This window comes from Scomber scombrus, chromosome 12, assembly GCF_963691925.1.
Source record: "Scomber scombrus chromosome 12, fScoSco1.1, whole genome shotgun sequence".
Taxonomy (NCBI): Eukaryota; Metazoa; Chordata; class Actinopteri; order Scombriformes; family Scombridae; genus Scomber; species Scomber scombrus.
Window position 1 is genome coordinate 13,453,017 of NC_084981.1, and position 22,983 is coordinate 13,475,999.

Sequence of the window (22,983 nt, forward strand, 5' to 3'; positions counted from 1 at the left end):
CTGTTTTCACATTACTCTGCTGAAAGTGGAAAGCTTCTCTGTACTCAATGAAAATCTGATTTTAAGGGGCGGGCCTATCAGCAGGATCTGTGCAATCATAACTAGTTTGGAAGCTAATTCTGGTCCAATATTAAGCTTACACAAGTATGATATTGAAACTTCAGCCTCCAGTGCACAAACACTGAGAATGGACTTTACAGTGAAATAGGAGACATCTTGTGTCCAACAGTTAAATTCCTGAAATGAACAATATATTCATTAGATTCTAACAAGATAAGATAATTTAAACTTTTTTTGTGAGAAGAAAACACATCAGACACATTATTAGTATAGTATAGCATTTTATATACATCATAAACATGCAAGAACACAAATATAGGTCATTAAAGCCACAGTATGATTCATATTACACACTATTATTTGACATTTTATACAAAAGAATTCAAGTGGACACACACACACACACACATATATGTGTATAAATATATATATAGTTATGTTAATACTGTGGGTGATAAGATAACAGAGGGTGTAGTCCTGCATGCTATCAGTCATATTGTGCTGACAGAGTAAAAACGTGATACAAATCTTTATTTTACTGGGCTTGGCCTGATGAAATGACTCTAAAAGTAGGGTACAAACAAAAGGAGACGACAGTTAAAGGTTACAACTAAAATCTAATAAAAATAAATATGGTTATTAGGTAAATCCCTGTACGGTTCCTTATTTTACTGTAACAGTGCGTTATACTTTATGAATTTATCATTCATTATATCTTGCATGTATTAAATTGTTCAGAAAAAGCAAACAGCTTCTCATATGACACAAATGAACATTTAAAGTAAATTTTAGCACATATTTAGTTTCCTTTGAAGTAGTATTTGATATGTTCCATGTCTGATATTTAAGCATGACTGACAATTGTGAGTACAAGCTGTGCTGTACCAGTTTGTTCATTTGTCATCTGTCATGCGGTGATATCTCAAACACTGCAGAGTGGATTCTGACAACATGTCGGACAGATTGATGGATCTAACCTTTATGTTCTGTGCTTATCAAACTCAAGAGGTTGCTACACTGTTTATTCATTACCCAATGATTGTGCAAAATTTCTGTTATGTTTAATCAGTGTTCAATGTGTTAAGTAATCTCATCATTTCAGTACATCACACGATAAATGTACTGACCTTTTGGTCCAGAAGGCAGCATGTACAGTATACTGTTGTTAACAGCTGATGAATCATATTTCCTGATAGTAAAACTGAAACTGCCAGAAATTTTGGCTGAATTGTTTCATTATGATAAGTGATCCTTTTGATTCTTAAACCAGTCTTTATTTAACATGAAATACAAAAGCAAATCATAAAATCAACAATTTAAAAAAAGTCTTTATTAACAATGACATCACAAAACATTAAAAGACAAAGTGTGTTAAAATGGCTCATGGTATTTTAAAAGTCACATTGCAAGTTAAAAGGCTTGATCTCACATCTTGTTGCCAAAGACACAAAAAACACACATCGGTTACGCAGTAGTGGTTTCTATTTTAGGAAAAAACAAAGAATAAAGGATAAACATACGGTATGCATTCAAAGTCAATTCAATTTCATGTTTCAAAGTAAGTGTTCACATCAGTTAACGGTTGACATTCCTGTGGAGTTATAGGTTTCCATGGTAACCAGAGGCTAAAAGTCTTTAAAAAAAAGAACATTTATGTACCTGTGAACCCGTGAACACATGTTCAAAGAAAGATGATAAACCTGCTCAACAGGAACACTGCATAGTAGAAACGGAGGGGATGTGACTAGACGGAGTCCAGCACAAAATGTATAAAACTAAGCTCAAAAAATATTATGCCGCTTTTTACTCCAAGTCATAGTTATCATATGACAGCCGCTTCAGGTGTGTGATGCTGTCTGAAATAAAATCACACAAAAAAGAGAGAAACAGTTAGTGGCACGATGAAGGAACATAACATACAACAGAGATTAGCAGAACACATCTTACCGAGAACCCACTGCTCAGACAGGATCTGGCTTCCCTTTGGTCTCCTGCCGCTGTACTTCCCGATGCAGATACCTGCCTGCCGCACAGTTTTACAGATCGTTCCTCCACAGAGCTGGATCAGCTCCACCAGACTCTGAGTGGGCGGCTGAGAGTGTTGGGACACAAACATGGCTGGCTGGTCCTGGAACAGGTCCTGCTGGTGCTCCCCAGCAGACAGGTGCCTCTGGAGACGGCAGATCTGTTAAAGACAGAAATTAATCATTTTTTAGAAACGCACAACCAGGACACAACAAAGCACAAGCCAGACCAGTTCAGTCTCTGAGATAAAGAAAACCACCAGGAGAACAGACAGCAGTTCAAAAGGCACCTTTAAAAATCACCTGAAAAACTACTTCTCAGAATTTTCAACACTATTGCCAGTTTCCAAAAATATTAACACTAATGTTAAATGTATGTGGACACTGCTCGTGAAGCAGGTTCAGTGTTTTACCTGGCTGCATAACAAATTTACCTCTCTGGGATAATAAAGTTGAAGTTAAATTAAACAATTTCTAACTTAAACATGTTATTTCACAGAGATAATGCCACGGGCAAAGTGAAATAATCTCATTTTATATTCAATAATTATCTTATTATCAATAATGTAGTTGATATGTCATATCTTTGTCAGTTCCAACATTCCTAGTTGCAACATTTTAAAATAGTATAAAAATGGATAATCATGAATTTAAAAAGTCATCATGAAAAAGGACATCCCTTGACAGTGAAGTTTTAAGACCTATATAATTTCTTTCTTTTTTAAGCAAGGTACTTGAAAATGTTGGATGAACACAATGTTGTTGAAATGTTTCAACCACAGCACAGACGGCACTTATTAAAGTTGTCAGTGACCTCATATAATTAGCACTGATGCCAATGAGGTCTCTGTTGTGTTTCTTTTGAATTTAAGTGGTACATTCGACACAACTGATGATTATATCCTCATAGATTGCCTTGAGAACTGGGTTGTGCTCTCTGAAACAGTTTTAACCTGGTTATGAACATTTTTTGTCACTATTGGAGATCACGCATCAGGAAAACATGATTGATGCTCCTCGGTGTAACTCGGGGAAGCTGTCTTGGTCAACCCATTTTTCACTATACACCTGCTTGAAAGTTTGTGAACACTTTACAATTTTCTCTATTTCTCCATAAATGCAACCTGAAACGTGATTAGATTTTTAAGTCCTAAAACTAGGTAATGGGAACCCAATTAAACAAACAAGACAAAAACATTAAATATATTCATTTATTTATTGAGGAAAATTACTACATCTTCTTCTATCTTTCCTATTTGTGTGAGGCAAAAGTATATGAACCCTTGTTTTCATTAACTGGCGTGATCATCTTTCACAACAATGACTTCAACGAAACATTTCTGGTAACCGTCATCCCCGCACATCAGTTTGGAAGGATTTTATCCCGTTCCTCCTCACAGAACAGATGTTGTTGGGCTTCTTGGCAGGAAATGCCTGCTTCAGGTCCTGCAGTATTTCTGTAGAATTAAGGTCAGGGCTTTGCCTCAGCTATTCCAAAACATTAACTTACTTTTGCTCTAACCTTCCTTCGGTAGAGCAACTTTTGTGTTTGTTGTCATTGTCTTTTTTCATGACCCACTTTCTGTTGAGCTCCAGGTCATGGATGGACACCTTGACTTTTTCCTGTAGAATTTGCTGGTACAACTCAGAACGCAAAGCTCTATCAGTGATTGCAGGCTGTCATAGTCCAGATGCAGCAAAGCAGGCCCAAACCATAATACTACCACCACCAAAAAATGTTTGCAACCCTTTTGAGACTGCTGAGTATCTGCAACTCTTCTTCTGAGGTCCTCAGAAATCTCCTTTGTTCAAACCATGACACACTTCCACAGACTTGTGTTGTGAAGCTCAGATTTTGACAATCAAGAACCAGATTCATCTTCTTTAAATAAAACGAGGCCTCCCAGACTCACACTTGATTGTCATACTATTGATTGAGTCTAATTTTCCCTGAAATTAACTGATAATCCACATATTCACAAATTCACATACTTTTGCCTAACACAAATAATGTAACATTGAATCATGTTACAAACAAGTGTAGGATTTTTGAGTCATTTGTTTGATTAATGTCTCTTAATCTAGTTTTAGGATTGGATGATAATCTGATCACATTTTAGGTCATATTTATGCAGAAATAGAGCAAATTCTAAAGGGTTCACAAACTTTCAAGCAGCACTGTATATGCTCCCTTAATATCATCTGGTAATACAAACTTAATTTTCATAATTAAGTGGATGACGAGCAGCTGTAATTTTCACTCAAGCCTGACAATGATTTGCCTTTGTCTGATTTTTATTGTTGATTAGTCCTTTTTTTTATGTGTTGCATTTTTCATTTAATTGTAAAGAGTTTTGAGCTACATCTCTTGCATGAAAAGTGTTGTATAACTAAAATTTATAATTATTATTAAATCACAAGTTGAATAAATGTGCTGCTGATTATTCACTAAACTCATCAAGCCCAATGTATCCTGAAATACAAATCATGCTAAGAAGCATAGCTTAATTTAATAAATAAAGGAAAACATGTATGTTATATGCATATACTGTACCTCAGGCAAGTCACAGGTATTTTCAATGCTAAAAACGAGAATAATGCTAACCATAACGGAGATTAGTTTTTATTTTAACCCCCAAGGATTGTTCTTTGTAATTCATCACAGCCATAAATGTTGAATCTGATTTGATCATTTAACCGGCCAGGCAGTGGCAATTTAGCTCAATTACATAGGAAAAACAGAACTCCCCTACCACCGAAAGACTAAATGTAACAGGAGAAAAGCTAATATGTAACCTCAAGCTTACATTTTACTGTAGAATGACTTAAACAAACCGTTCAGTACTATTTAAGTCGTATTTTAATAGATTCCTGAAACATTTACTAAAGCACTTCAAACTTACCTATCCCTGAGTGATACAAAGAGGAGCTACAATGCCATTTTATGTGCTTGGTTTCAGTTCTGCAGCCCACACTGTTTATTGAGTATTGCCCATTCTGTCTGACTGAATGTAAGCATATGAAGTTCTTTGACGCACTGTTTCTTTTTGGGTTTGTTGAGTCAAGCCCTATGCTCTCACTACAGGCCTGCTCTGTATCCAGCAGGGGTCAGTTGCTAAACTGAAGGGGACAATCTGCTCTATTCTAAGTTGAATGCCAGGAAACAAGCTTTAAGGCTTTTAGTCTTTTGTAAATGTTCACACAGGTTTCACTTTACGTCAAGTAATCAGGGATTGGTCAGAGGGTTCAGTGACGGGGTCAGGTTAACATTAACCCACATTGTGCATGTTAAGGACAATGATTGAAGACTATATGTAAGCTCTATTATGTGAGAAAACAGGCTTTGAAAGCAAGGAACAACAGTCCAACTCAGAGGAAACACAAACTAGAACAAAACAAAATTCTGATTAAAAAACTTGAAAAACATAGCATTGTACTACTAAGAATACATTATTACTTATTGCCTCTGGAAACGTAGCCTGAAATAGTTCAAATGAAGTACACAATGTTGTCTGTGGTCAGACAGTCCGTCTACACTGAGGGTATTTGACTGTGCAGGCATGAACAAGGGTCCGCCACCTGGTATTAAGTTTCATTAAACCCACAGTCACATTGGACATTTACTTTCTGTGCAATTAATAGCAGTTTTGATTTATGTAAATTGGATGTCATATGTTGCATACTGCTGCAGATGTAAGGCACATATCTCTGTCTGTATTTTAAGGAGGCAGTATGCTAGAAACAACTGAACTGCTGAGTATTTGTCTGTATACCAGCTACAAGTTGAAGCCTGTTTGTCATGGTTTCTTATCCATTCTTGGATAATGGATGTCAGCTCCAGTCAGCCTGAACTTTGAATCACTGCACACCTTTCTGACTTTTTTCAGTGATTCAAAAAGTGGATTAATGAAGCGAAATGAACCAGTAATTGAGTTTGATTATCAGGCTCAGTCACTGTCAGCTCTCTCTGATAACCACTCAAACAGATTAGACTTGGATGAGAAGCTTCAATTGTTATTATTTTCATGGGAAATCTCACTTCTTCACTCTGACAGCTCTATCAATATCTCTTCAGCTGCTAAACAGCTCAGTATTTATAGTGGTACATACAAATTAATTAATAAATTCATCTTGTAACCCCTGTGTAACAGAATACAGTGAGTCAAACAGCAGTCACATCGCTTTCTTACAGCATGAACCAACTCGTTTAGTGAATGTAGGTGGCACAGTAATTAAATGAATGGATGAATGAATGGCACCTGGAAGAGACATCTATTTAAATCTATGCTCATGTTCCCTCCCTCCAATAACCATAAATAAACTGGAATACAAAAACTGGTGCCGATGAATCTACTGTGAGTGATTCAGCCTGAACACCTGAGAGGTCAATGTTTTTGGAATGACGACAAGTCCTTCCTGTGTTGTAATAGGCCTTAAATATGTTGCATTTCCCTTATACAGTAACGTACTTCCTACAATTCTGTTTTGGTATTTCTATACAACTGCAGAGGGCAAATCGAAGGCTTTCCTGTCAAGAAATGAAATATGGTCCAGTTGACACTGTAATTTGGGTAAAACAGCTCTTTTGTTTTGAATATAAAGCTCAATCTGCCTCCAACAGTTCAGCAGACTGTTACAGATGGACCAAAGTCAGTCTGTTTTTTAATAGACTTGATTGTTATAGGGAGTAAAGAGTGAAGCAGCAGCCCAGCGTCTGTGATGGGGGCACATTCCTGCATTATAGGACAAAACATCCTCCTGTGTCAGTGCCCTTCCTGCACCGCACACCTGCCCTCTGTTAACCACGGTGACACGAGAGCCCTCAGACAGACTTTACCCTGTGAAAAAAAAACTGTCTTAAGCTCGGTCAATGTGGCAATTAGAGTTTCCATCTGTGTCTCAGAGGGTAGTCATTATAACAGCTAAAAGTTGTATGTTGGTGCATCATTATAAATCATGTGGAGCCAAACTCCTTATTTTCTAGCAATTATAACCAAAAGGTGATTATTTTCAAAAATGTGTCAGACTGAAACGTTCTCTTAACCACAGAAAAATATGTCAGTAGCACTATCATTGAAGACATGTTGTTCACAAAGGTTCACTTAATCTGGCAAGCCTAAATATTTTAAAGACTGGAAAACTTCAGTCTTTTTTTAACCATCTGTATTGATGATCACTTTCACAACAGTGTCACACTTAAATTTGACTATGATATGCTAATTTAAGTTAAATTAGCTAGTGAAGTTCACACATTTTGGTCCAGGATAATGTGGGCAAAAAAACAGGCCGTCACTGAAAGGGTTTGAGCAAATAATGCTTCATTCCAGGCATCTGCCAAATGTATTTAGTATTAAATTGCATAAATCTACCCTGCAGTACATACAAATGAAAAGTGGCCAAAGGTCAACAAATGGCAACATAGTGAGACCTTCTAGACCATGAGACAAAAAGGTCTGGGAATTATATTTTTTATAATTTTATGAGCATTTGGATCCCATTTGGTGTAAATAAATAAATAAAAGAAAGAAGAAGTCACAGGAAATGGGGAAAATCATGGGAATAAAAAGTACATTTTTAGTATCTGTATATTTTGTCTTTAATACAGATTTGTCAACTTATAAATGAAAATCAGAAAACTCCAAAAAGTGCTAATAATGTCATCTAGGGAAACTCTTAATCTCTCATTAACAGATGCTGGTGTTTATCGAAGGTCCAACAGATTTTTCAATGGATGGGATGGACACGCTATCACAGTGCGCGTGCTGAAGGTGGACAGCTGCATCCTGTGAGTAGCTGTTCGGACTCGGGGAGAGGGAAAAAAACACGTGGGTAGCGAAGAGGATATAGTGAGAAGACGTGTAGTTTGTGCTACGGCCTCTCTGTGATGTTAGTGTTTATTGAAAGGGGTCTCCACAGCTCTTCACAGTCACCGGCCACAGGGAAGGGGAGTGGCTTCAACGCACAGTTAACTAATCAGAGGGGGCCACAGGCAGCTCAAACAAGTGGCTGGGGGCTTGATGAAAAGCGAACACATCCAGTCTGGCACCGGTAACCTACGGGAATCACACACTACCTCTAATTCCTGATGGCATTTTCTCTTCTTTGCTACTAAGAGGTGATAAAAGGAATCCGCAGAACTTCAAGAGGACTGTTGCTGCTGTAGCTCAAACCCCTGAGAGAAGATTAAGGAAAACTCAAAAATCTTTGCATTCACTTTACTATACTTTCACTATGAAGATGTTGAATGTGGATTTGCTGGTTTTAAGTGTCTGCCTTGGTCTGGGGACGGGATATAGGACGAGCTCCGACTCTACTGTTGGCAAGAGACAATATCAGATCCAAAACGGCCCGTGTAGTTACACCTTTCTGCTGCCAGAGCAGGAAAACTGCCAAACTCAGAGCAGCAACTACAATCCAGTTCAAAAGGATGGACCCGCAGACAGTGACGAGTCAGCTCATAGGTTGGAGCAGCTGGAGAACATCATGGAGAACAACACACAGTGGCTACTTAAGGTAAAGTTGTGTCCGCCCATCATGTCACGCCTGTGATATAACAGACTTTAATACAGCGTCTTGAGAGTAAAAGTTTCAGCGTTAAAGAGAACAAAGTCTACTACTATGTATTTGAAAGAAAATGTTCTGAAAAGCTGAGAAAGCTCCTACACAGGTGCCACAGGAGACATTTTCACTTACTTTTAAATATTCAGAGCAAAACAGGAGCTGTTATTAAGAAAAATCAAATAACCAACATGACAAGCTGTTGTTTTTTCTGACTCTAAAAGATTCAAGGATAGCTGCAGTTATTTTCTTTTCATGTGATAAACTCATTTTTAAACTGCAAGCTCTCTGCAAATGACCGCATTAACACGATTAAAGCTTGACTAACACCGCAAGAACAGATAGAGATATATGTGTAAGTGTTTGCAAAAATGTAAACTGATTACAGGTTAGTAAAGGTTGGTGTTAATAATAATTATTCTGTCCAAAATTATAAATAAGCTGAAACACAACCAGGAACAATTTTAACAGCATGTTTTATTTTCACATACCTCGACCAACTGATTGGGAATGACAGTTGGGAATATATTAAGGAGTAAAACGAAAATTTATTTTCATTATTGATAAATCAATCGGTCTATGAAACACCAGAGAACACTGAAAAAATGCCCATCACAGTTTCTTAAAGCCTAAAGGGAAGTGATCATCTGTTTTATGTTTAACAGTCCAAAACCCAATAAATGTGCTATAATGTAAAACAAGGAAAGGCAAGAAATTCTCATATTTGAGAACCTAAAACTGTCAATTATTTGGGATTTTTACTTGAAAACAGGAATTACAGCAAGAAAAGATTTGTGAGCCTTTAACGTTTCCAGGAACGAAATTGATTTAATATTAAATTAACTTAAAACAGTTTCTCGGCCTGACATCAGACACGCTGTCTGAGAGCTTTCAGCGCTATGAAAAGTAACTCTAACTAACAATTAATCAATTATCATATTAGTTGGCTAAGTGAGGGATTGACATGTTGCAGCTCCAGGATATATTTTCACACAACACAACAAAACACAAAAAGTTCACAGAGTGCCTGTGAGACACTTTCCTTCTCTGAAGAGGAACATAATGAGTTTGACGACTGACAAAGACTCAACACAGGTGTCCACACGAGGGACGCATACTTCTCTTTTCAGTCTGCTGAGCCATTACTTGTGCACTTGAAAGAACTGAACAGCCTCTTTTCCAACTCCCTCTGCTCTCCCTCTTCAGAGTGTGAATAACGATGAGAACTATACAAGACGAGCCAGACAAGACGAGAACTTTGCACAGCTTGATCACACGATTCCCGTCTCGTAACAAAAAACAAGCTCTGATCTGTTCCACAGGAGAGCTCAGAGGGCACTCTTCTTTGATGTTCTTCATGAACAGGACGCTGCTACTCAGTAACTACGCACACATACACAGACACACTCAAGTGTCTCTTTAGAAATCTTACAAAGCAAGTGAACAAAGTCCATTCATACTTTCTCTCTCTCACCTGCAAAGATGCATTACTGACAGTTTATCTAACATTTAGATGCACATATACGGCACATTAGTGATTTCTGGTTTGTACTTTACACTGGAGACGATGAATATAGGAGGCGATATCACAGCTGAGGTGTGAAGACAGATGGTTACGCTTCACGAAGCAAATGTTGCTTCCAAAAATGAACTTGATGCTTTGCCATAAAGAACAGAGGTGATTTGTAGCTGTATTTTAACTATACAGATGATGTCTGATAACGCCCAAGTATAATACAGGTTTCTCACTATTAAATATGGCTCTGAGACAAAAAGGGGAAGCTAGACTTAGACTCTATAAAGGTCTTTATCAGTAGGCAAGTATGTTATTTCCCATTAATACATTTAGCAACCCAGCAAAATTACACAAAAAATATTATTTAACAGACACCACACTCTGTCCTTTCCCTACCTGTCTGATGTCAGAGGCTATGGGGGCTGTGCAGGGCCGTTTCTGTAACTTTCTAAAAACAACAATCGAACATAATTTCACACCAAATTCACACAGCGATTTGTCAGCTGTGACGAGAGGTGAGAAAGAAGCCAGGGGTATGAACTTCTCTTTCTTGTCTCTTTTTTTCATTCTTGACACTATTCATGTCAACAGAGTGAAACACTGTGAACATCTGGTAGGAGAGACTGTCTGAAAATGTATGCTGCTATCCCCGCATTTTAATGATATCATTCTTTTCACCCAGCCTTTAAGTGTAGCCATTCAAAACAACTACAAACACTTCTTTCTGCGACGGTCGGACAAAACGTTGTTCAAACTAGTTCTTACCAAACACATATACCGATCCTTTATCGTTGAGCCTGGCAAGATTTTTAATGTGGTAAAGAAATGAGGTGCTGAAATATGGAGGTGTGAAAATGAGAAGGTTTTCACAGAAGAAGCTGCATTTCTCACACAGTTTAACAGTTTAAAAAAAAAAAAAAAGGTTGGTCTAAAATTATGTGATGGAGAGAGCGCCCCGTCGCCCCGTCGGCTGAATGGTTACTGCACATGACACCTAGTTCGATCCCAGGCATGGATCCTTGTTGCATGTCTTACACATCTCTCTCTTCCCATGTTTCATATCTGCCTCTTCATCTAATAAAAGGTATAAATGTCGCCCCAAAGAAAAAATGGGGAGTGTAGAAATGAAGAAATTCTACTTAAGTTCGAAAGATGAATCAGGTGAAATGTACCCACTCAATGTTGTGACAGGTTTCAGCTCCCAGCTTCCGTGAATAGGGGTATGTAGGTTAAAAAAAAAGGGATGAAATGATGACTTGATACATATAAATGTTTTACACTAGTGAATAGATTGCAGAACTCACACCTAAATAACTTGAGAAAGCATCTAATTTAGAGGAATCAGACTGTCACTTGAAAGCTTAATAACTCCACAGTGCTGTCACATTAATATTTTTATGTGTCTAGAAAGCAGCCTACTTATGATCAACAAGTTCAAAATAGATCACAGTTTACAGTAGACAACCATCAAATTATCAGACAGTATCTTCACTTAGTTACTGAAGAATCTACGCTGCACTTGCTGCTGAAAACAATCTGTTGTCAGGCTTTTGTGTGAAGGCGGAACACAGTCATTCTTCACTGACGACTTTGAGGCAGACGGAGTAAACAACTGATTAGATCATTGACTGTCAATGGGACGTCCTGCCAAGATTTCAAATGTAAACCTACCATTCATGCCTCTGTGTGTGTTTGTATCCAAGAACAAGAAAGGAAGACAAACAAAATCAGCGCTAATTGCAGCTGTTAGTTGTATTTACCACAGGGAAAAAATAATAATAAAAATAGGCTGTTTAGGGTCGCATTACTAACTGACGAGTAAATAACCAAACGTGATTATGCAAACTTACCGTAAAAGACAAAGATATTCAACTGACGCCGGTTTCCAGCTATACAGAAGTCATACTGTCATGAAGGATGTAACTCCTCACTCAACACTTCCATCCTGTTTACGAGTCGTGTGACCTGATTGCCCATCAGGAACACCATGCAGGAAATAACTTAATGATTGGTCCCGGTCTAAATCTGGCAATACCGTAAGGTACATAAGAACAAATGTGGTAAAGATGAAACATCGCCCTTTTCCCACCGCGAAGGCATCTTCACTACAAGCCACTGTAAAATTCCTTTGGCCGGAAAGTTTGAGGTTACATCATAGCTCTAAATGTTTTATATCATCTTGAGTCGGTTTATTAATTTATTATTTCATTATCTTTCTAGGAGCACATGACATATTTTGATCTTCAAGGCACCTAAATGATTTATGTCTCAAATTTAGGATGCTTATAAAATATTTTCCAGGATGTAATACAGAGGATTAAAAATGACTCGTCACAGGACAACTTGATTTCCAAATAAATACATAATATGTACATACATATTCTCATGCAATTTTAGAATACAATACACTAAATATGATGGGAATACACACTTCTGAAACTGATAATTACCTATTCCAGCTATTGTGTAAAAGTAGCATAACCCTGAAATATACATAATTTATTCTATGTCATGTCCACAGAGGTTCCTGAGTTTGAACATAATACACTGTGACTTTTTTCTCTTAAATGACTTTCCTGTAAAGCATGACTACACACCCGATAATAATAATAGTGTGTCGGTTAATGTAAAATTATGTAAGTGTTCCCTTGAATCCTCGCTCTCTATGACAATGGTGTAAGTACATTCCAGTCAGTGTACAATGAATATTCAAATTGATGTCAGTCCCTGAACCAACAGGGCAAATCTGAACAGAAAAGAGAACAAGTGACTTCTCAAACTTGTCTTGAGAAAGGCCTTTAAAACCTCAGAAAGAAACAGAGCTGCTCTGTGTTCAACATCACAGTAGCAGATTGTGGAGAGCAGCTCCGAGCTGTCAATCTGTAAAATACTGTATGAATGTAAAGCAGGTCTGTGCAGGCACTATAAAACCACTGCAAGTGTAGCAGCTACTTTTACTGATAACTGCCTTTATCCTGTGCTGCAGCTTGAGAACTACATACAGGACAGCATGAAGCAGGACATGGTACAAATCCAGCAGACCGCTGTGCACAACCACACGGCCACGATGATCGAAATTGGGACGAACCTGCTGAGTCAAACTGCAGAGCAGACAAGGAAACTGACCAACGTGGAAGCACAGGTGAGGCTGCTCCGCCTGTTTTCTTTAAACACAGAAGGCAAAACACATACTGTATACACATGACTGACGTCTGACCAAAATAACACACTAGTGAAAATGTGTAAGTTCATCAGTTGTTTTTACAGTGACTTGGATGTATTTGTATGTTTAATATCCCTTTCCGTTCCACATGAAAGCCGGAGTGAGCTCTAAGATACGCTGCATTAAATGGTGTAGCTTCAGGGTGTTAAAAAATAGGGAAAAACAGGCATGACTGCGTCAGTTTATTATTGTGACTACACGTCAATGACCTTATGTGAGCCAACTGTACAGCATTTCCTGTTATTAGCACACTTGTATTCCCACAGAAAGGGTCTATCAGTTTGTCACAATCTGACATCCGTCTGTTCAAAGACATCAACAGCTCCATTGGAGACACATTGCTATGATCCATGTAAACAACCTGCTTTTTGCTGAGTTCAGTTCCTCCGAACTGGGAAACTAGAGGCAAGGTCCCCAACCCCAGAATTTAGTTCAATACGTCTGTCTGTGAGACTACATGGATTCTTGTTTCCCTAGTTCAGGTATGTCTGCTCTATTGGAAGTTGGGTTGTTCTTTCCTGTCACATTTTTCCACTTTGCAAACTGCTGTTTGTTCCCTCTAGAGGTGTAAACTGAGCTGGTGTTGAACCTGATCCATGAATGGAATATAGAAATAAATATCCTAATTATTATGAAAAATATGTTAGGAGTGTTATATTGTTTTTAATACTTAGATGTTTATTGTTCTTTTCTATCTATTTGTACTTTTATATCTTCTTGGCTGCCTTTTTACTTCATTTTCCTACATTTCTCCAAATCATATCCTGTCCAGATACAATATTGAACATCAAAATTGAGAAATGTCAGATGCAATGGCATGAAATAGTTCTTAAATATTTAGCTGTCTCTGGTGTAACATAAGAACATATCCTGTTTCAAGTTGTGAATTAATGACACAAACGTTTGACACATTTTAAGGGTACCTACGGGACACAGCCTGATTGAACTGTTTTACCTTGTTCTTGTATTTCTAGGTAATTACTCATACAACTCGACTTGAGCGCCAACTTCTTGAGAATTCCATATCAACCAACAAACTGGAAAAACAACTAATTATCCAAACAAACGAAATAAGCAAGCTGAGTGACAAAAACAGGTGAGGGCTCTCAATCACATGGCTACAAAGTGCATTAATAAAAGGTTAATAGCCAAAAAATACATTTCTTAAAACACTGTGATTTTCAACCTGGAAAATATTTTTTTGAAATCCTTCATATGTGCTCTTTTAAAAATCTGAAAACTAATTTTAAGGGTCACTAACAGAACAGCTGTGTAGGCTTATGCAGAAAGCAAAGGCAAAGGCAAAATCTGAACTTGTCTCCTGCTTCTCCTCAGCTTTCTGGAGAAGAAGGTGGACGGGATGGAGGAACAGAGGCAGGTGGAGCTGAAGACGCTTCGAGAAGAAAAGGAGCAGCTTCAGACTCTAATACAGAAGCAGACAGCCATCATAGGCCAGCTGGAGCAGCAGCTGTTCAAAGTCTCCTCTAACAACTCCGTCCTGCAGCATCAGCAACAGGAGCTGCTCGACACCGTCAACAACCTCATTCACACCTTCTCTATGGGCACAGCTCAAGGTGGGTCACCAGTACAAGGCCATGAGGACTCCTTTACAATATAATGACACATGAAAGTCACCCTTAAGTATCATATTCAAACAGTGAAAACACCTTGACCTGTATGCCAAGGTTTTGTGCGTGTTTTTGAGGCTGCAAGGTATGATAGTGCTGTTGTATTGGACAGAACACAAGCCTCACTTTCAAAGCCGTCACACTGAAGTAGGGCTTTTCAAATGTCATAGTCAGTAAATCACAAGTGTAAATAAATAAAATTAATGAAGGCTGAAGGCTATTTAGCTGCTTCAATTTCAGAGTCCTGGTACTGTGGCTCACTGTCACGGTTTACTGAGACACTTGAATAGAAAAAAAAGCCATTTTTAATGTTATTAGTAACACCTGCACTGTGACAAGCCAACATGTCTGCTGTGAAAAGAGACAGTGTATGTGACCTTTTTAGTCAGAAAATGTGACCTCATCACAAGAGAACAGGAATGCTAAACAAAGTTGTGCTGTCGAATTACCAAAACTTATTTCTTCTGCAGAGACCTCAACCGCCATGATGCAGGATACTCCCACCACATACATGGACTGTGCTGCTGTCTTCAAGTCCGGAAACACCCAGAGTGGCGTCTACACCCTCACGTTACCCAACACGACTCTGGAGGTTAAGGTAAAGTAACTCTGTTCACCAATTTCAAGCCGGCTATGACTGGATTTTAAAAAATTGTTAGTTTAATTACCCGGTACTACAGAAGAGGATCACTCTGCATGTACGTGTGAACATGCACACATAATGCGGTTACATAATGCAAACATACACGCACTTACACAACCTTTAAATGCATAAACACTGCAGATCCCAGGATGAAGTGTTCAAACAGTATTGTGTTTGAGGGCGGGGTAGTTCAATTAAAATGTTCTCAGACCTCTATTAATGACGTGCATGCCTGAGCTAAAACTGTGATCTCCTTAGATACTTTTCAGCCAGTAAGACTCAGACCTCAATCCTGCATCTCTTCACTGCAGCTATCGTTTGTTTAAGCTAAATTGATATAAGATGCCTTTGTCAAATTATAAATGAGCATGAATTCTTTACAGAACATTGATTGTGAATTATTAATTGGGTGCCCTCTTCTTCCTTTTGTCTGAAGGCTTTCTGTGACATGGAGACGGAGGGAGGAGGCTGGACAGTGCTACAAAAACGCTTTGACGGCCGTGTTGACTTTCACCGTACGTGGCAAGAGTTTAAAAAGGTAAAAAGCTATCAAGGAGGAGTCCTTTCCTTGAGAAAATATAACCTAGGCTACGGTTTTAATGCCAAATGCACAATGCTGTAGACAGATTTGGTTTTGACTATCGACTGGAAGAGTTTTCAGGGTCTCGTGACTGCAAAGAAGAAAAGGCTAAATAGAAATACTTCTGCATGATAACCGTCTGCTATTCATGAAAATATTGCCAGCAAAGTCCTCCAACATTTCAAGACAGTAAAATATTTTAGCTATTTGCCATTTTTCAAGTAGCAGATCTGATCAAAGCATATTGAGTATTTTTGTAAATTCACATGACATTGCTTAATAACCACAATCATAAAAGCATCTAGATGATTTCCAAAAATAGTGACCTGCTCTGTCTACACCAAGTAGGAGATGCCAAAAAAGTCCCAACAGAGCAATGATTACAACACAAAACACCTTTCAATGTAGCAAAGCTGTGTAAAGAACATAGTGTACCTCGATTTGTCTATTTGCTGTTTTGTTAGTAGAAAATCTACACGCCTTTACTGCAGGTTTAATTACAGGGGACTTATTCTGCTTTTCCTTATTTTCAGTCATATATTTAATTTAAGTTACAATTTCAGATGTTCATATTACATGTGGTCAAATAATGAGGTAAACGTATAGCAAACTGGCCAAACAGAACAGAGTGGGTTCATCCGGAGGGGGGCCTTAAAGAGAAGGTACCTGACCTGAGGGGCTACATAAAGCGCCAGTATTAGATAAATAAGGACTTTTCTGAACTGTGAATCATACAAATCTACTCTAGTGGAGTCCCAGAATAAAAATATAGAGATGGAAATCAGCATAATAGATCCCCTTTAAATGTTCCTGTGTGTCTTTGCAGGGGTTTGGAGAAGCTTCGGGTGAATTTTGGTTGGGAAATGAATTTGTCTCCAGATTGACAACTCAACAATCTTACAAACTAAGGATCCAGCTGGGCGACTGGGAAGGAAACTCTGGATTCTCCCAATATGACCAGTTTTCTCTTGATGGCGAGGCACAGAATTACAGGTTGGTTGTGTTAACAATGTCAAAAGCTTTTCCCCTTAGTAATGAATGTGTCAGATATTAGTTGACAATTATGCTTTTCTAGTTTCTGCTTAGAGCCAAAATCCCACGTCTCATGGAACTCAGGCTATTGAGGACAAAGAAGCCCGCCAGCGAATAACAAAATGTCTCGTATTTTTGAAGTCTGCTATCCTGACAACATACCAACAGCTCAATCAAGAAGCATAATTAAAGCACAGCCTCAAAAGCAAATCATTATGAATAAATTAACAACTATGTTAATTTAAAACAAGGTGCATTCCCAAACAAACAAAAAGCAACTCTGAAGCATCATCTTTGGAATAATGCTACTGTAATGTAGGGGTATAACACCTAATTTCATGCATGAACATCTTCTCAAAGCTAAAAGCACAAGATATTTGGTTTTATAGTAAAACATTCTCGACTAACTTGGGTCCACAGAGTGAAAGTAATAAAATTAATAATGAAGTTTAATGATTCAATCTGAAATTCAGTGATTATTAAACCAATTATCTACAATTCGTTCATTGACAGTAAAGATAAGTGTGTTTTAATGGACATACTGACAGTATTTGTGGTGATTTTCCAATGAATGTGGCCTGTTTTTTTTATTCTTACCACTAATATGTGAGACAGATTAACTCTACATTTGTATCTGTCATACACAGACCTAGTAACTACAATTGAAAAGACTAGTCCACAATCACAGTCTTACGGAAAACATGCTATATAAATACCTCTGAATGATGATGTTGCTTCATAGTATTTACTTCCTGAGAATGATGTACTGGCGTTAGGCCAAAGAAAATGTAATAAAACTTGCCAGCATTTGAAAAATAGGAAATACATAATATGTCTTGGATCTCTAACATTCAGTCTGCACCTCTTGGCAACAACACGACCTTCAGTAGTATTTTCCTTTCCATACAAAAGCTGATTTCAAGTATGGAATGACTTTCTTTGACAAACAGACCTTGAAATGCTCCAGTTCATCACACTTCTATTCAGGCCCCAGGCCTACTTGACTATGGCCAGTGTGGTCTTTAGTTGGTTGACTCAATAATTCCAAATAATAAGAAATAGCACAAATTATACTACGAATGCTTTGTCAAAAAAAAAAATGTAGCCAAAAAAAAGTATACAATTGCAATATATATAAAATCTATGCCATAGTATCCAGTAGCAGTGTACCTAAAGATACAAACAGCATTAGTCAGTTGCCTTTTGAGGAACAGCAATTACAGAGTTCCTCCTCCTCCTTCCTTCATTTTTCCTTTTCCATTCTACAGGATACACCTTAAAGGCTTCAGTGGAACAGCAGGCAAAATAAGCAGCATTGGGCAGCCAGGAAGTGATTTCAGTACAAAGGATGCAGACAACGACAAATGTGTTTGCAAATGTTCACAACTGACAACAGGGGGTAAGAAACTCTTTTGTAAATAACTTGTGCTTTTTGCAATTGTGCTTATCAGCAAAGTACAATGATGGCATCAATTTTTAATGTGCACATTTTGCGGAACAAATTCCCAGCCACCCAAATATTTCTTGGCACTTCCTCCAGAAATTTTCAAGGGCATTTTAAGGGCTCCCGTACATTTCTGGTCAAAGAGCACAATTAACTCAGAGTTAATCACTGATCAACTCATTAGGGAATTCAGCCTCTACAATGGCTGACATTAATAGCCTGGGAACAGAGCTTTTCCCTTTCTCCTCTCATAGCTTAGAGGTCCTCCTCCATTCCTTTGAACGTGACTCAGCTGCCAGAATTTTGTCTCTCTCTGTATCGAGGTCTGCCAAGGGAGCATGAAAGCATGAAAACCCTAACCCTATCCCCTTTTCCCATGAGGGGTCTTTCACAGGGGTCTCTCCATATTCATATGAGGCACAACCATGACAGAGTGGCAGAGATCCAATAAAAAGAGTAATGCAGAGTCTGCTTTTACAAATATGAAGCTGCCCATCATGAACGAACAGAAGATTGAATTCATCTGTATGTAGATGAAAAATTATTAGAAACATCTTGAAGTACAGAGCACCAACTAATAACATTAATTACAACAGAGTTGAATCAACTCCTCTCTCATACTGTGTCAAAAATAAGTTTCACACAGAGAGCATTATGGCAGGGTTATTGTATTGAATTGTATTAAACTTTGCAGGTGTATCTAATAAATACATAAATAAATTTGAACTGATCTAAACTGTTAAGCCCCAAATATACTACCAAGGGGACATGTACACTGACAGCAGCAGACAGCACAGATGTGTAGTAGCTTTACCCCATGGCCACTGAACATTTTCATTTTAGTAACAGGGGCTTGTTGCACCAACTGTTCATAAATTAAAATGTATCTGTAAGTGTTTACCAAGAGGAGACTTGTGCATCTCTAAGTTAAAACTGGCTGCACAAACTAAGTTATTATATCTTTTGGAAGTAATGTTACAGTTTGTGATGATACACAGATGGTTGCTTCTTATTAAATGGCAGTACAGATGTTTCCTAGCACCATCTGCAAATTGTTCATTACTACTGGATGAGACATTTCTTAAGTTTTAATGGTGGCTGCACCATTAAAACTTAATTTAGTAAATCACTGGTTGGAAACTAGCAAGTAGTTACTAAGAATTGAAGAAAGACTTTATAACCCGGTACTTTGATTATCAAGTGAGGCAACAGAAGTCCAGGACAGTATAACCAGCTTGGGTATTTGTGTAAACAATAAAATAAAACAGGTAAACTGCTTCTTAGAGAGAGCAATTTTTTTTATATCTGCATGAATCTGGAAATCCAAATCAACAGCAGGATAATGACAGAGTGCTTCTGAAATGAGCTACATTAGCTACAGTGAAGCTAAACACTGCAGATCTGAGGGACAGCTGGGGGAGAAAGGAGGGACGAATTATGACCACAACAGCACGGACATAAAGGAGAGTTGCAGGTACAGGTGAGAGAGGGAAAGAGACAGCAGTGTCTTTGAGATGGGTGGGGGCAACCTCTAAGTGCCTGAAAGAGAGAGAGTGTGTGTATGAGCCTACTTGGTTATCTGAGCTGGAAAGACAGTTTTATAATATTGTGGAGCAGGATGCAGCACTAATCTCTATTCTTGTGGGCTGAGAATCTGATTTTGTTGGCAAGTGGCCATGGTTTAAGGAGGATAATACCCTCCAAGTTGTGCATTCTGTAATTGCAATGGATTTTGGAGCGGCAACAATCCTAAAAATCGTAACAGGGAGTGGATCTTAGCTGCTGCCTCACCCATTATAATCATGGAACATACAACTTATCGGGTATTCACCTTTACGTAACTCAATGTATACTTTAGATGGCAGCTTTAGCGAGGTTCCTAAAATGGGAGACCATAGTTTTACAAACCATATGAGCTCCTTATCATAATTTATTTTTTTGAACTGGAAAAATCAACATTTCTTATACTTAAATAATGAAGACAGTTCAAATGTACAGTTCGTAGGTATGACAAATCAGTTATTTCTGCCTTAGACGGTGTATAAAGTTATCTGCCAGTGTGTGCCCACCGAACACTGATGAAAATGAAAAAAGTTCCGTGGGGACTTAAAACAAAAAGTGTCCATTACAAATAATGATCTCTCTCTCCAATAGGCAGTAGTAGTTTTGCTGTAGCTGTTACTGAAATGCCTGCCTTGACATCATGACATGAAGAGAGGAATGTACTTCAGCTAGCTGCTCACATAAAGCCTTGAGATTGATACTGTAAGCTGATGCTACAAGTGGAACACAGTTGAAAAGTACATTAAATATACTCAACAGAAGCATATAACTGTGTTTGTATTGTGAAATATGGCATTTAATGTTCATTTGCTCTTTAAGATCCCAACTTTATACACTTTAAAGAGAGCTAGAGATAAATACTGTTTGAAGTTCACCACACTAGCCCATTCCTAAAACAGGTTAACATCATACAACATACAAGACATCACCATCCTTGTTCTATACAGACTCAAATTCATTATCTCTAAAATTTCATTTAAATTGATGATATAAGTTCTTATGTTCTAGGTTGGTGGTTTGATGCTTGTGGTCCATCCAATTTAAATGGGATGTATTACCAACAAGGCCAAAACTCAAATCGCTTCAATGGAATCAAATGGTACTATTGGAAAGGCTCGGGCTACTCACTGAAGACCACCATGATGATGATCAGACCGGTGGACTTCTCAGATTAATCACAGTGGGAAGGAAAACTCTGCGACTTACACTACAACCAAAACGTAAAGATACTCAAGGGATCCAAAGCACCTCATGATGTAATTTCTACAAAGGCACATTTTGTACATGTCTGTGTTTAATGATTTGAACAAAATGGGTTGCTATGGCAAAATTGTGAAACATTGACTGTCAAAGTGACAATGAAAAATGTGTATATTAGGGCTGTCAATCGATTAAAATATTTAATCTCGATTAATCGCATGATTGTCATGAGATAACCGGCAAAGATTAAATCTTAAATTAGACTTTATAAAGAATAATTTAAACATGAACCATAAAGCAACCATAGTTTCCTTAACTAACTTGTCTCATTCTGCCCCCATTCCTCCCCTCCTGTCCCTGAAGCCGCACATTTTTTTCTTTTTTTCTAAATGTACCTTAAATGAATATTTGTTAAGTTTTTTATACTCTTATTAACATGGGAGTGGATACATATGCTTGCTTTATGCAACTGTTTATTATTATTGAAACAATCCAGAACAATGAAATACTGCATGCACCAAAAATCTGCTGCCAGTTATGATATCAGTTAGGAACTAGTTACATTCACTCACCCGTTCACACACAATCTGTCTCTCTCTTCCTCGCTCACACACACACTCACTCACACAAACAAACACACAGACACAAAACGAATTTGCGTTAACTTTGACAGCCCTAGTGTATATATTAATATTTATTCAGACTGGGGGATGTGTAGACAACTATAGGCATTTGTAATTACACTGAGTAACAGCTAGCTAACCACACAGGAGAGAAGATTTCTTGAAAGATTTTGATATAACTAAGCATTAGTTTAACTCATAGCTGCATATGTCATTGTAAAAAAGAGGATGGTACAACATACAAATGGGTGGTAAAACAATTGGCTCCTTATTGTTATTTACTCTGGAAAAGTTTCTGTTGAATACAAATATCACATAAAATGTTTGAGTTAAGATTTTCTCACAGAGAATGTATGTACATTTGCTGTTTAATTTATGTGTAGATTCAGACGATGATATTTAATATTATTGTAAATGATAGAGATCCAATTAATTCTTCCTGAATGCTAGTTCCTAGCTAGTTAGCATTTACATTGCACATAAACCAAGAGGAATTTTTTAATATAATAGTTTTTGACGTATCTTTTTGCTATGTATTTTATTTATGTAATGTTTTGTTTGAATCTACAACAAACAGATTTTATGAGAAAATTAAGATGACTTTCTCACATTAAACACAGACTTTAGGTTTGCCCTGCCTTTCATTATATACATGATGAAGATGAATATTTAACACAACCACAAAGCAAACTGCTAAAGATATAAACTTTAACTCAGAAGTCTTTTTCTAAACTACCACAATTAACAGCCTAGTCAACGCACAATGACCAGATCACTACAATCTTTTCAGCAATGTATTTTTCATCTTTTCATGCATCTAGTCCAAAATAAATAATAAATTAAACATGCCCCAAACTTGCATTGTTTGTTGTTGCTTTTAAGGTCACCA

General features: G+C 37.7%; 2 protein-coding genes across 4 annotated transcripts in view; one reads left to right on the forward strand and one right to left on the reverse strand.

Annotated features, from left to right (window-relative positions):
- Positions 1–1,319: 1,319 nt before the first annotated feature.
- The window catches only part of mcph1 (microcephalin 1), a 34,156-nt gene continuing 12,492 nt past the window's right edge, over positions 1,320–22,983 (reverse strand). Inside the window, exons 14-15 of the mRNA XM_062429855.1 lie at positions 2,008–2,245; positions 1,320–1,916 (exon numbers count right to left, since the gene is read on the reverse strand). Coding sequence (XP_062285839.1) covers positions 1,864–1,916; positions 2,008–2,245 — 291 coding nt within the window. The 3' untranslated portion in view covers positions 1,320–1,863. The remainder of the gene's footprint in view (positions 1,917–2,007; positions 2,246–22,983) is intronic.
- Positions 8,079–21,560, forward strand: angpt2a (angiopoietin 2a). 3 transcript variants are annotated; one of them, XM_062429852.1, is made up of 9 exons: positions 8,079–8,597; positions 13,145–13,300; positions 14,356–14,477; positions 14,717–14,966; positions 15,503–15,607; positions 16,089–16,190; positions 17,059–17,225; positions 18,533–18,663; positions 21,280–21,560. In XM_062429852.1, the coding sequence occupies exons 1-9, from the start codon at positions 8,316–8,318 to the stop codon at positions 21,444–21,446; spliced, it is 1,482 nt and encodes a 493-aa protein (XP_062285836.1). In that variant the 5' UTR covers positions 8,079–8,315; the 3' UTR covers positions 21,447–21,560. The 3 variants fall into 3 exon arrangements, with proteins under 3 accessions (XP_062285836.1, XP_062285835.1, XP_062285838.1); XM_062429851.1 differs by having other exon boundaries at positions 14,717–14,955; positions 15,480–15,607; XM_062429854.1 differs by lacking the exon at positions 13,145–13,300 and having other exon boundaries at positions 14,717–14,955; positions 15,480–15,607.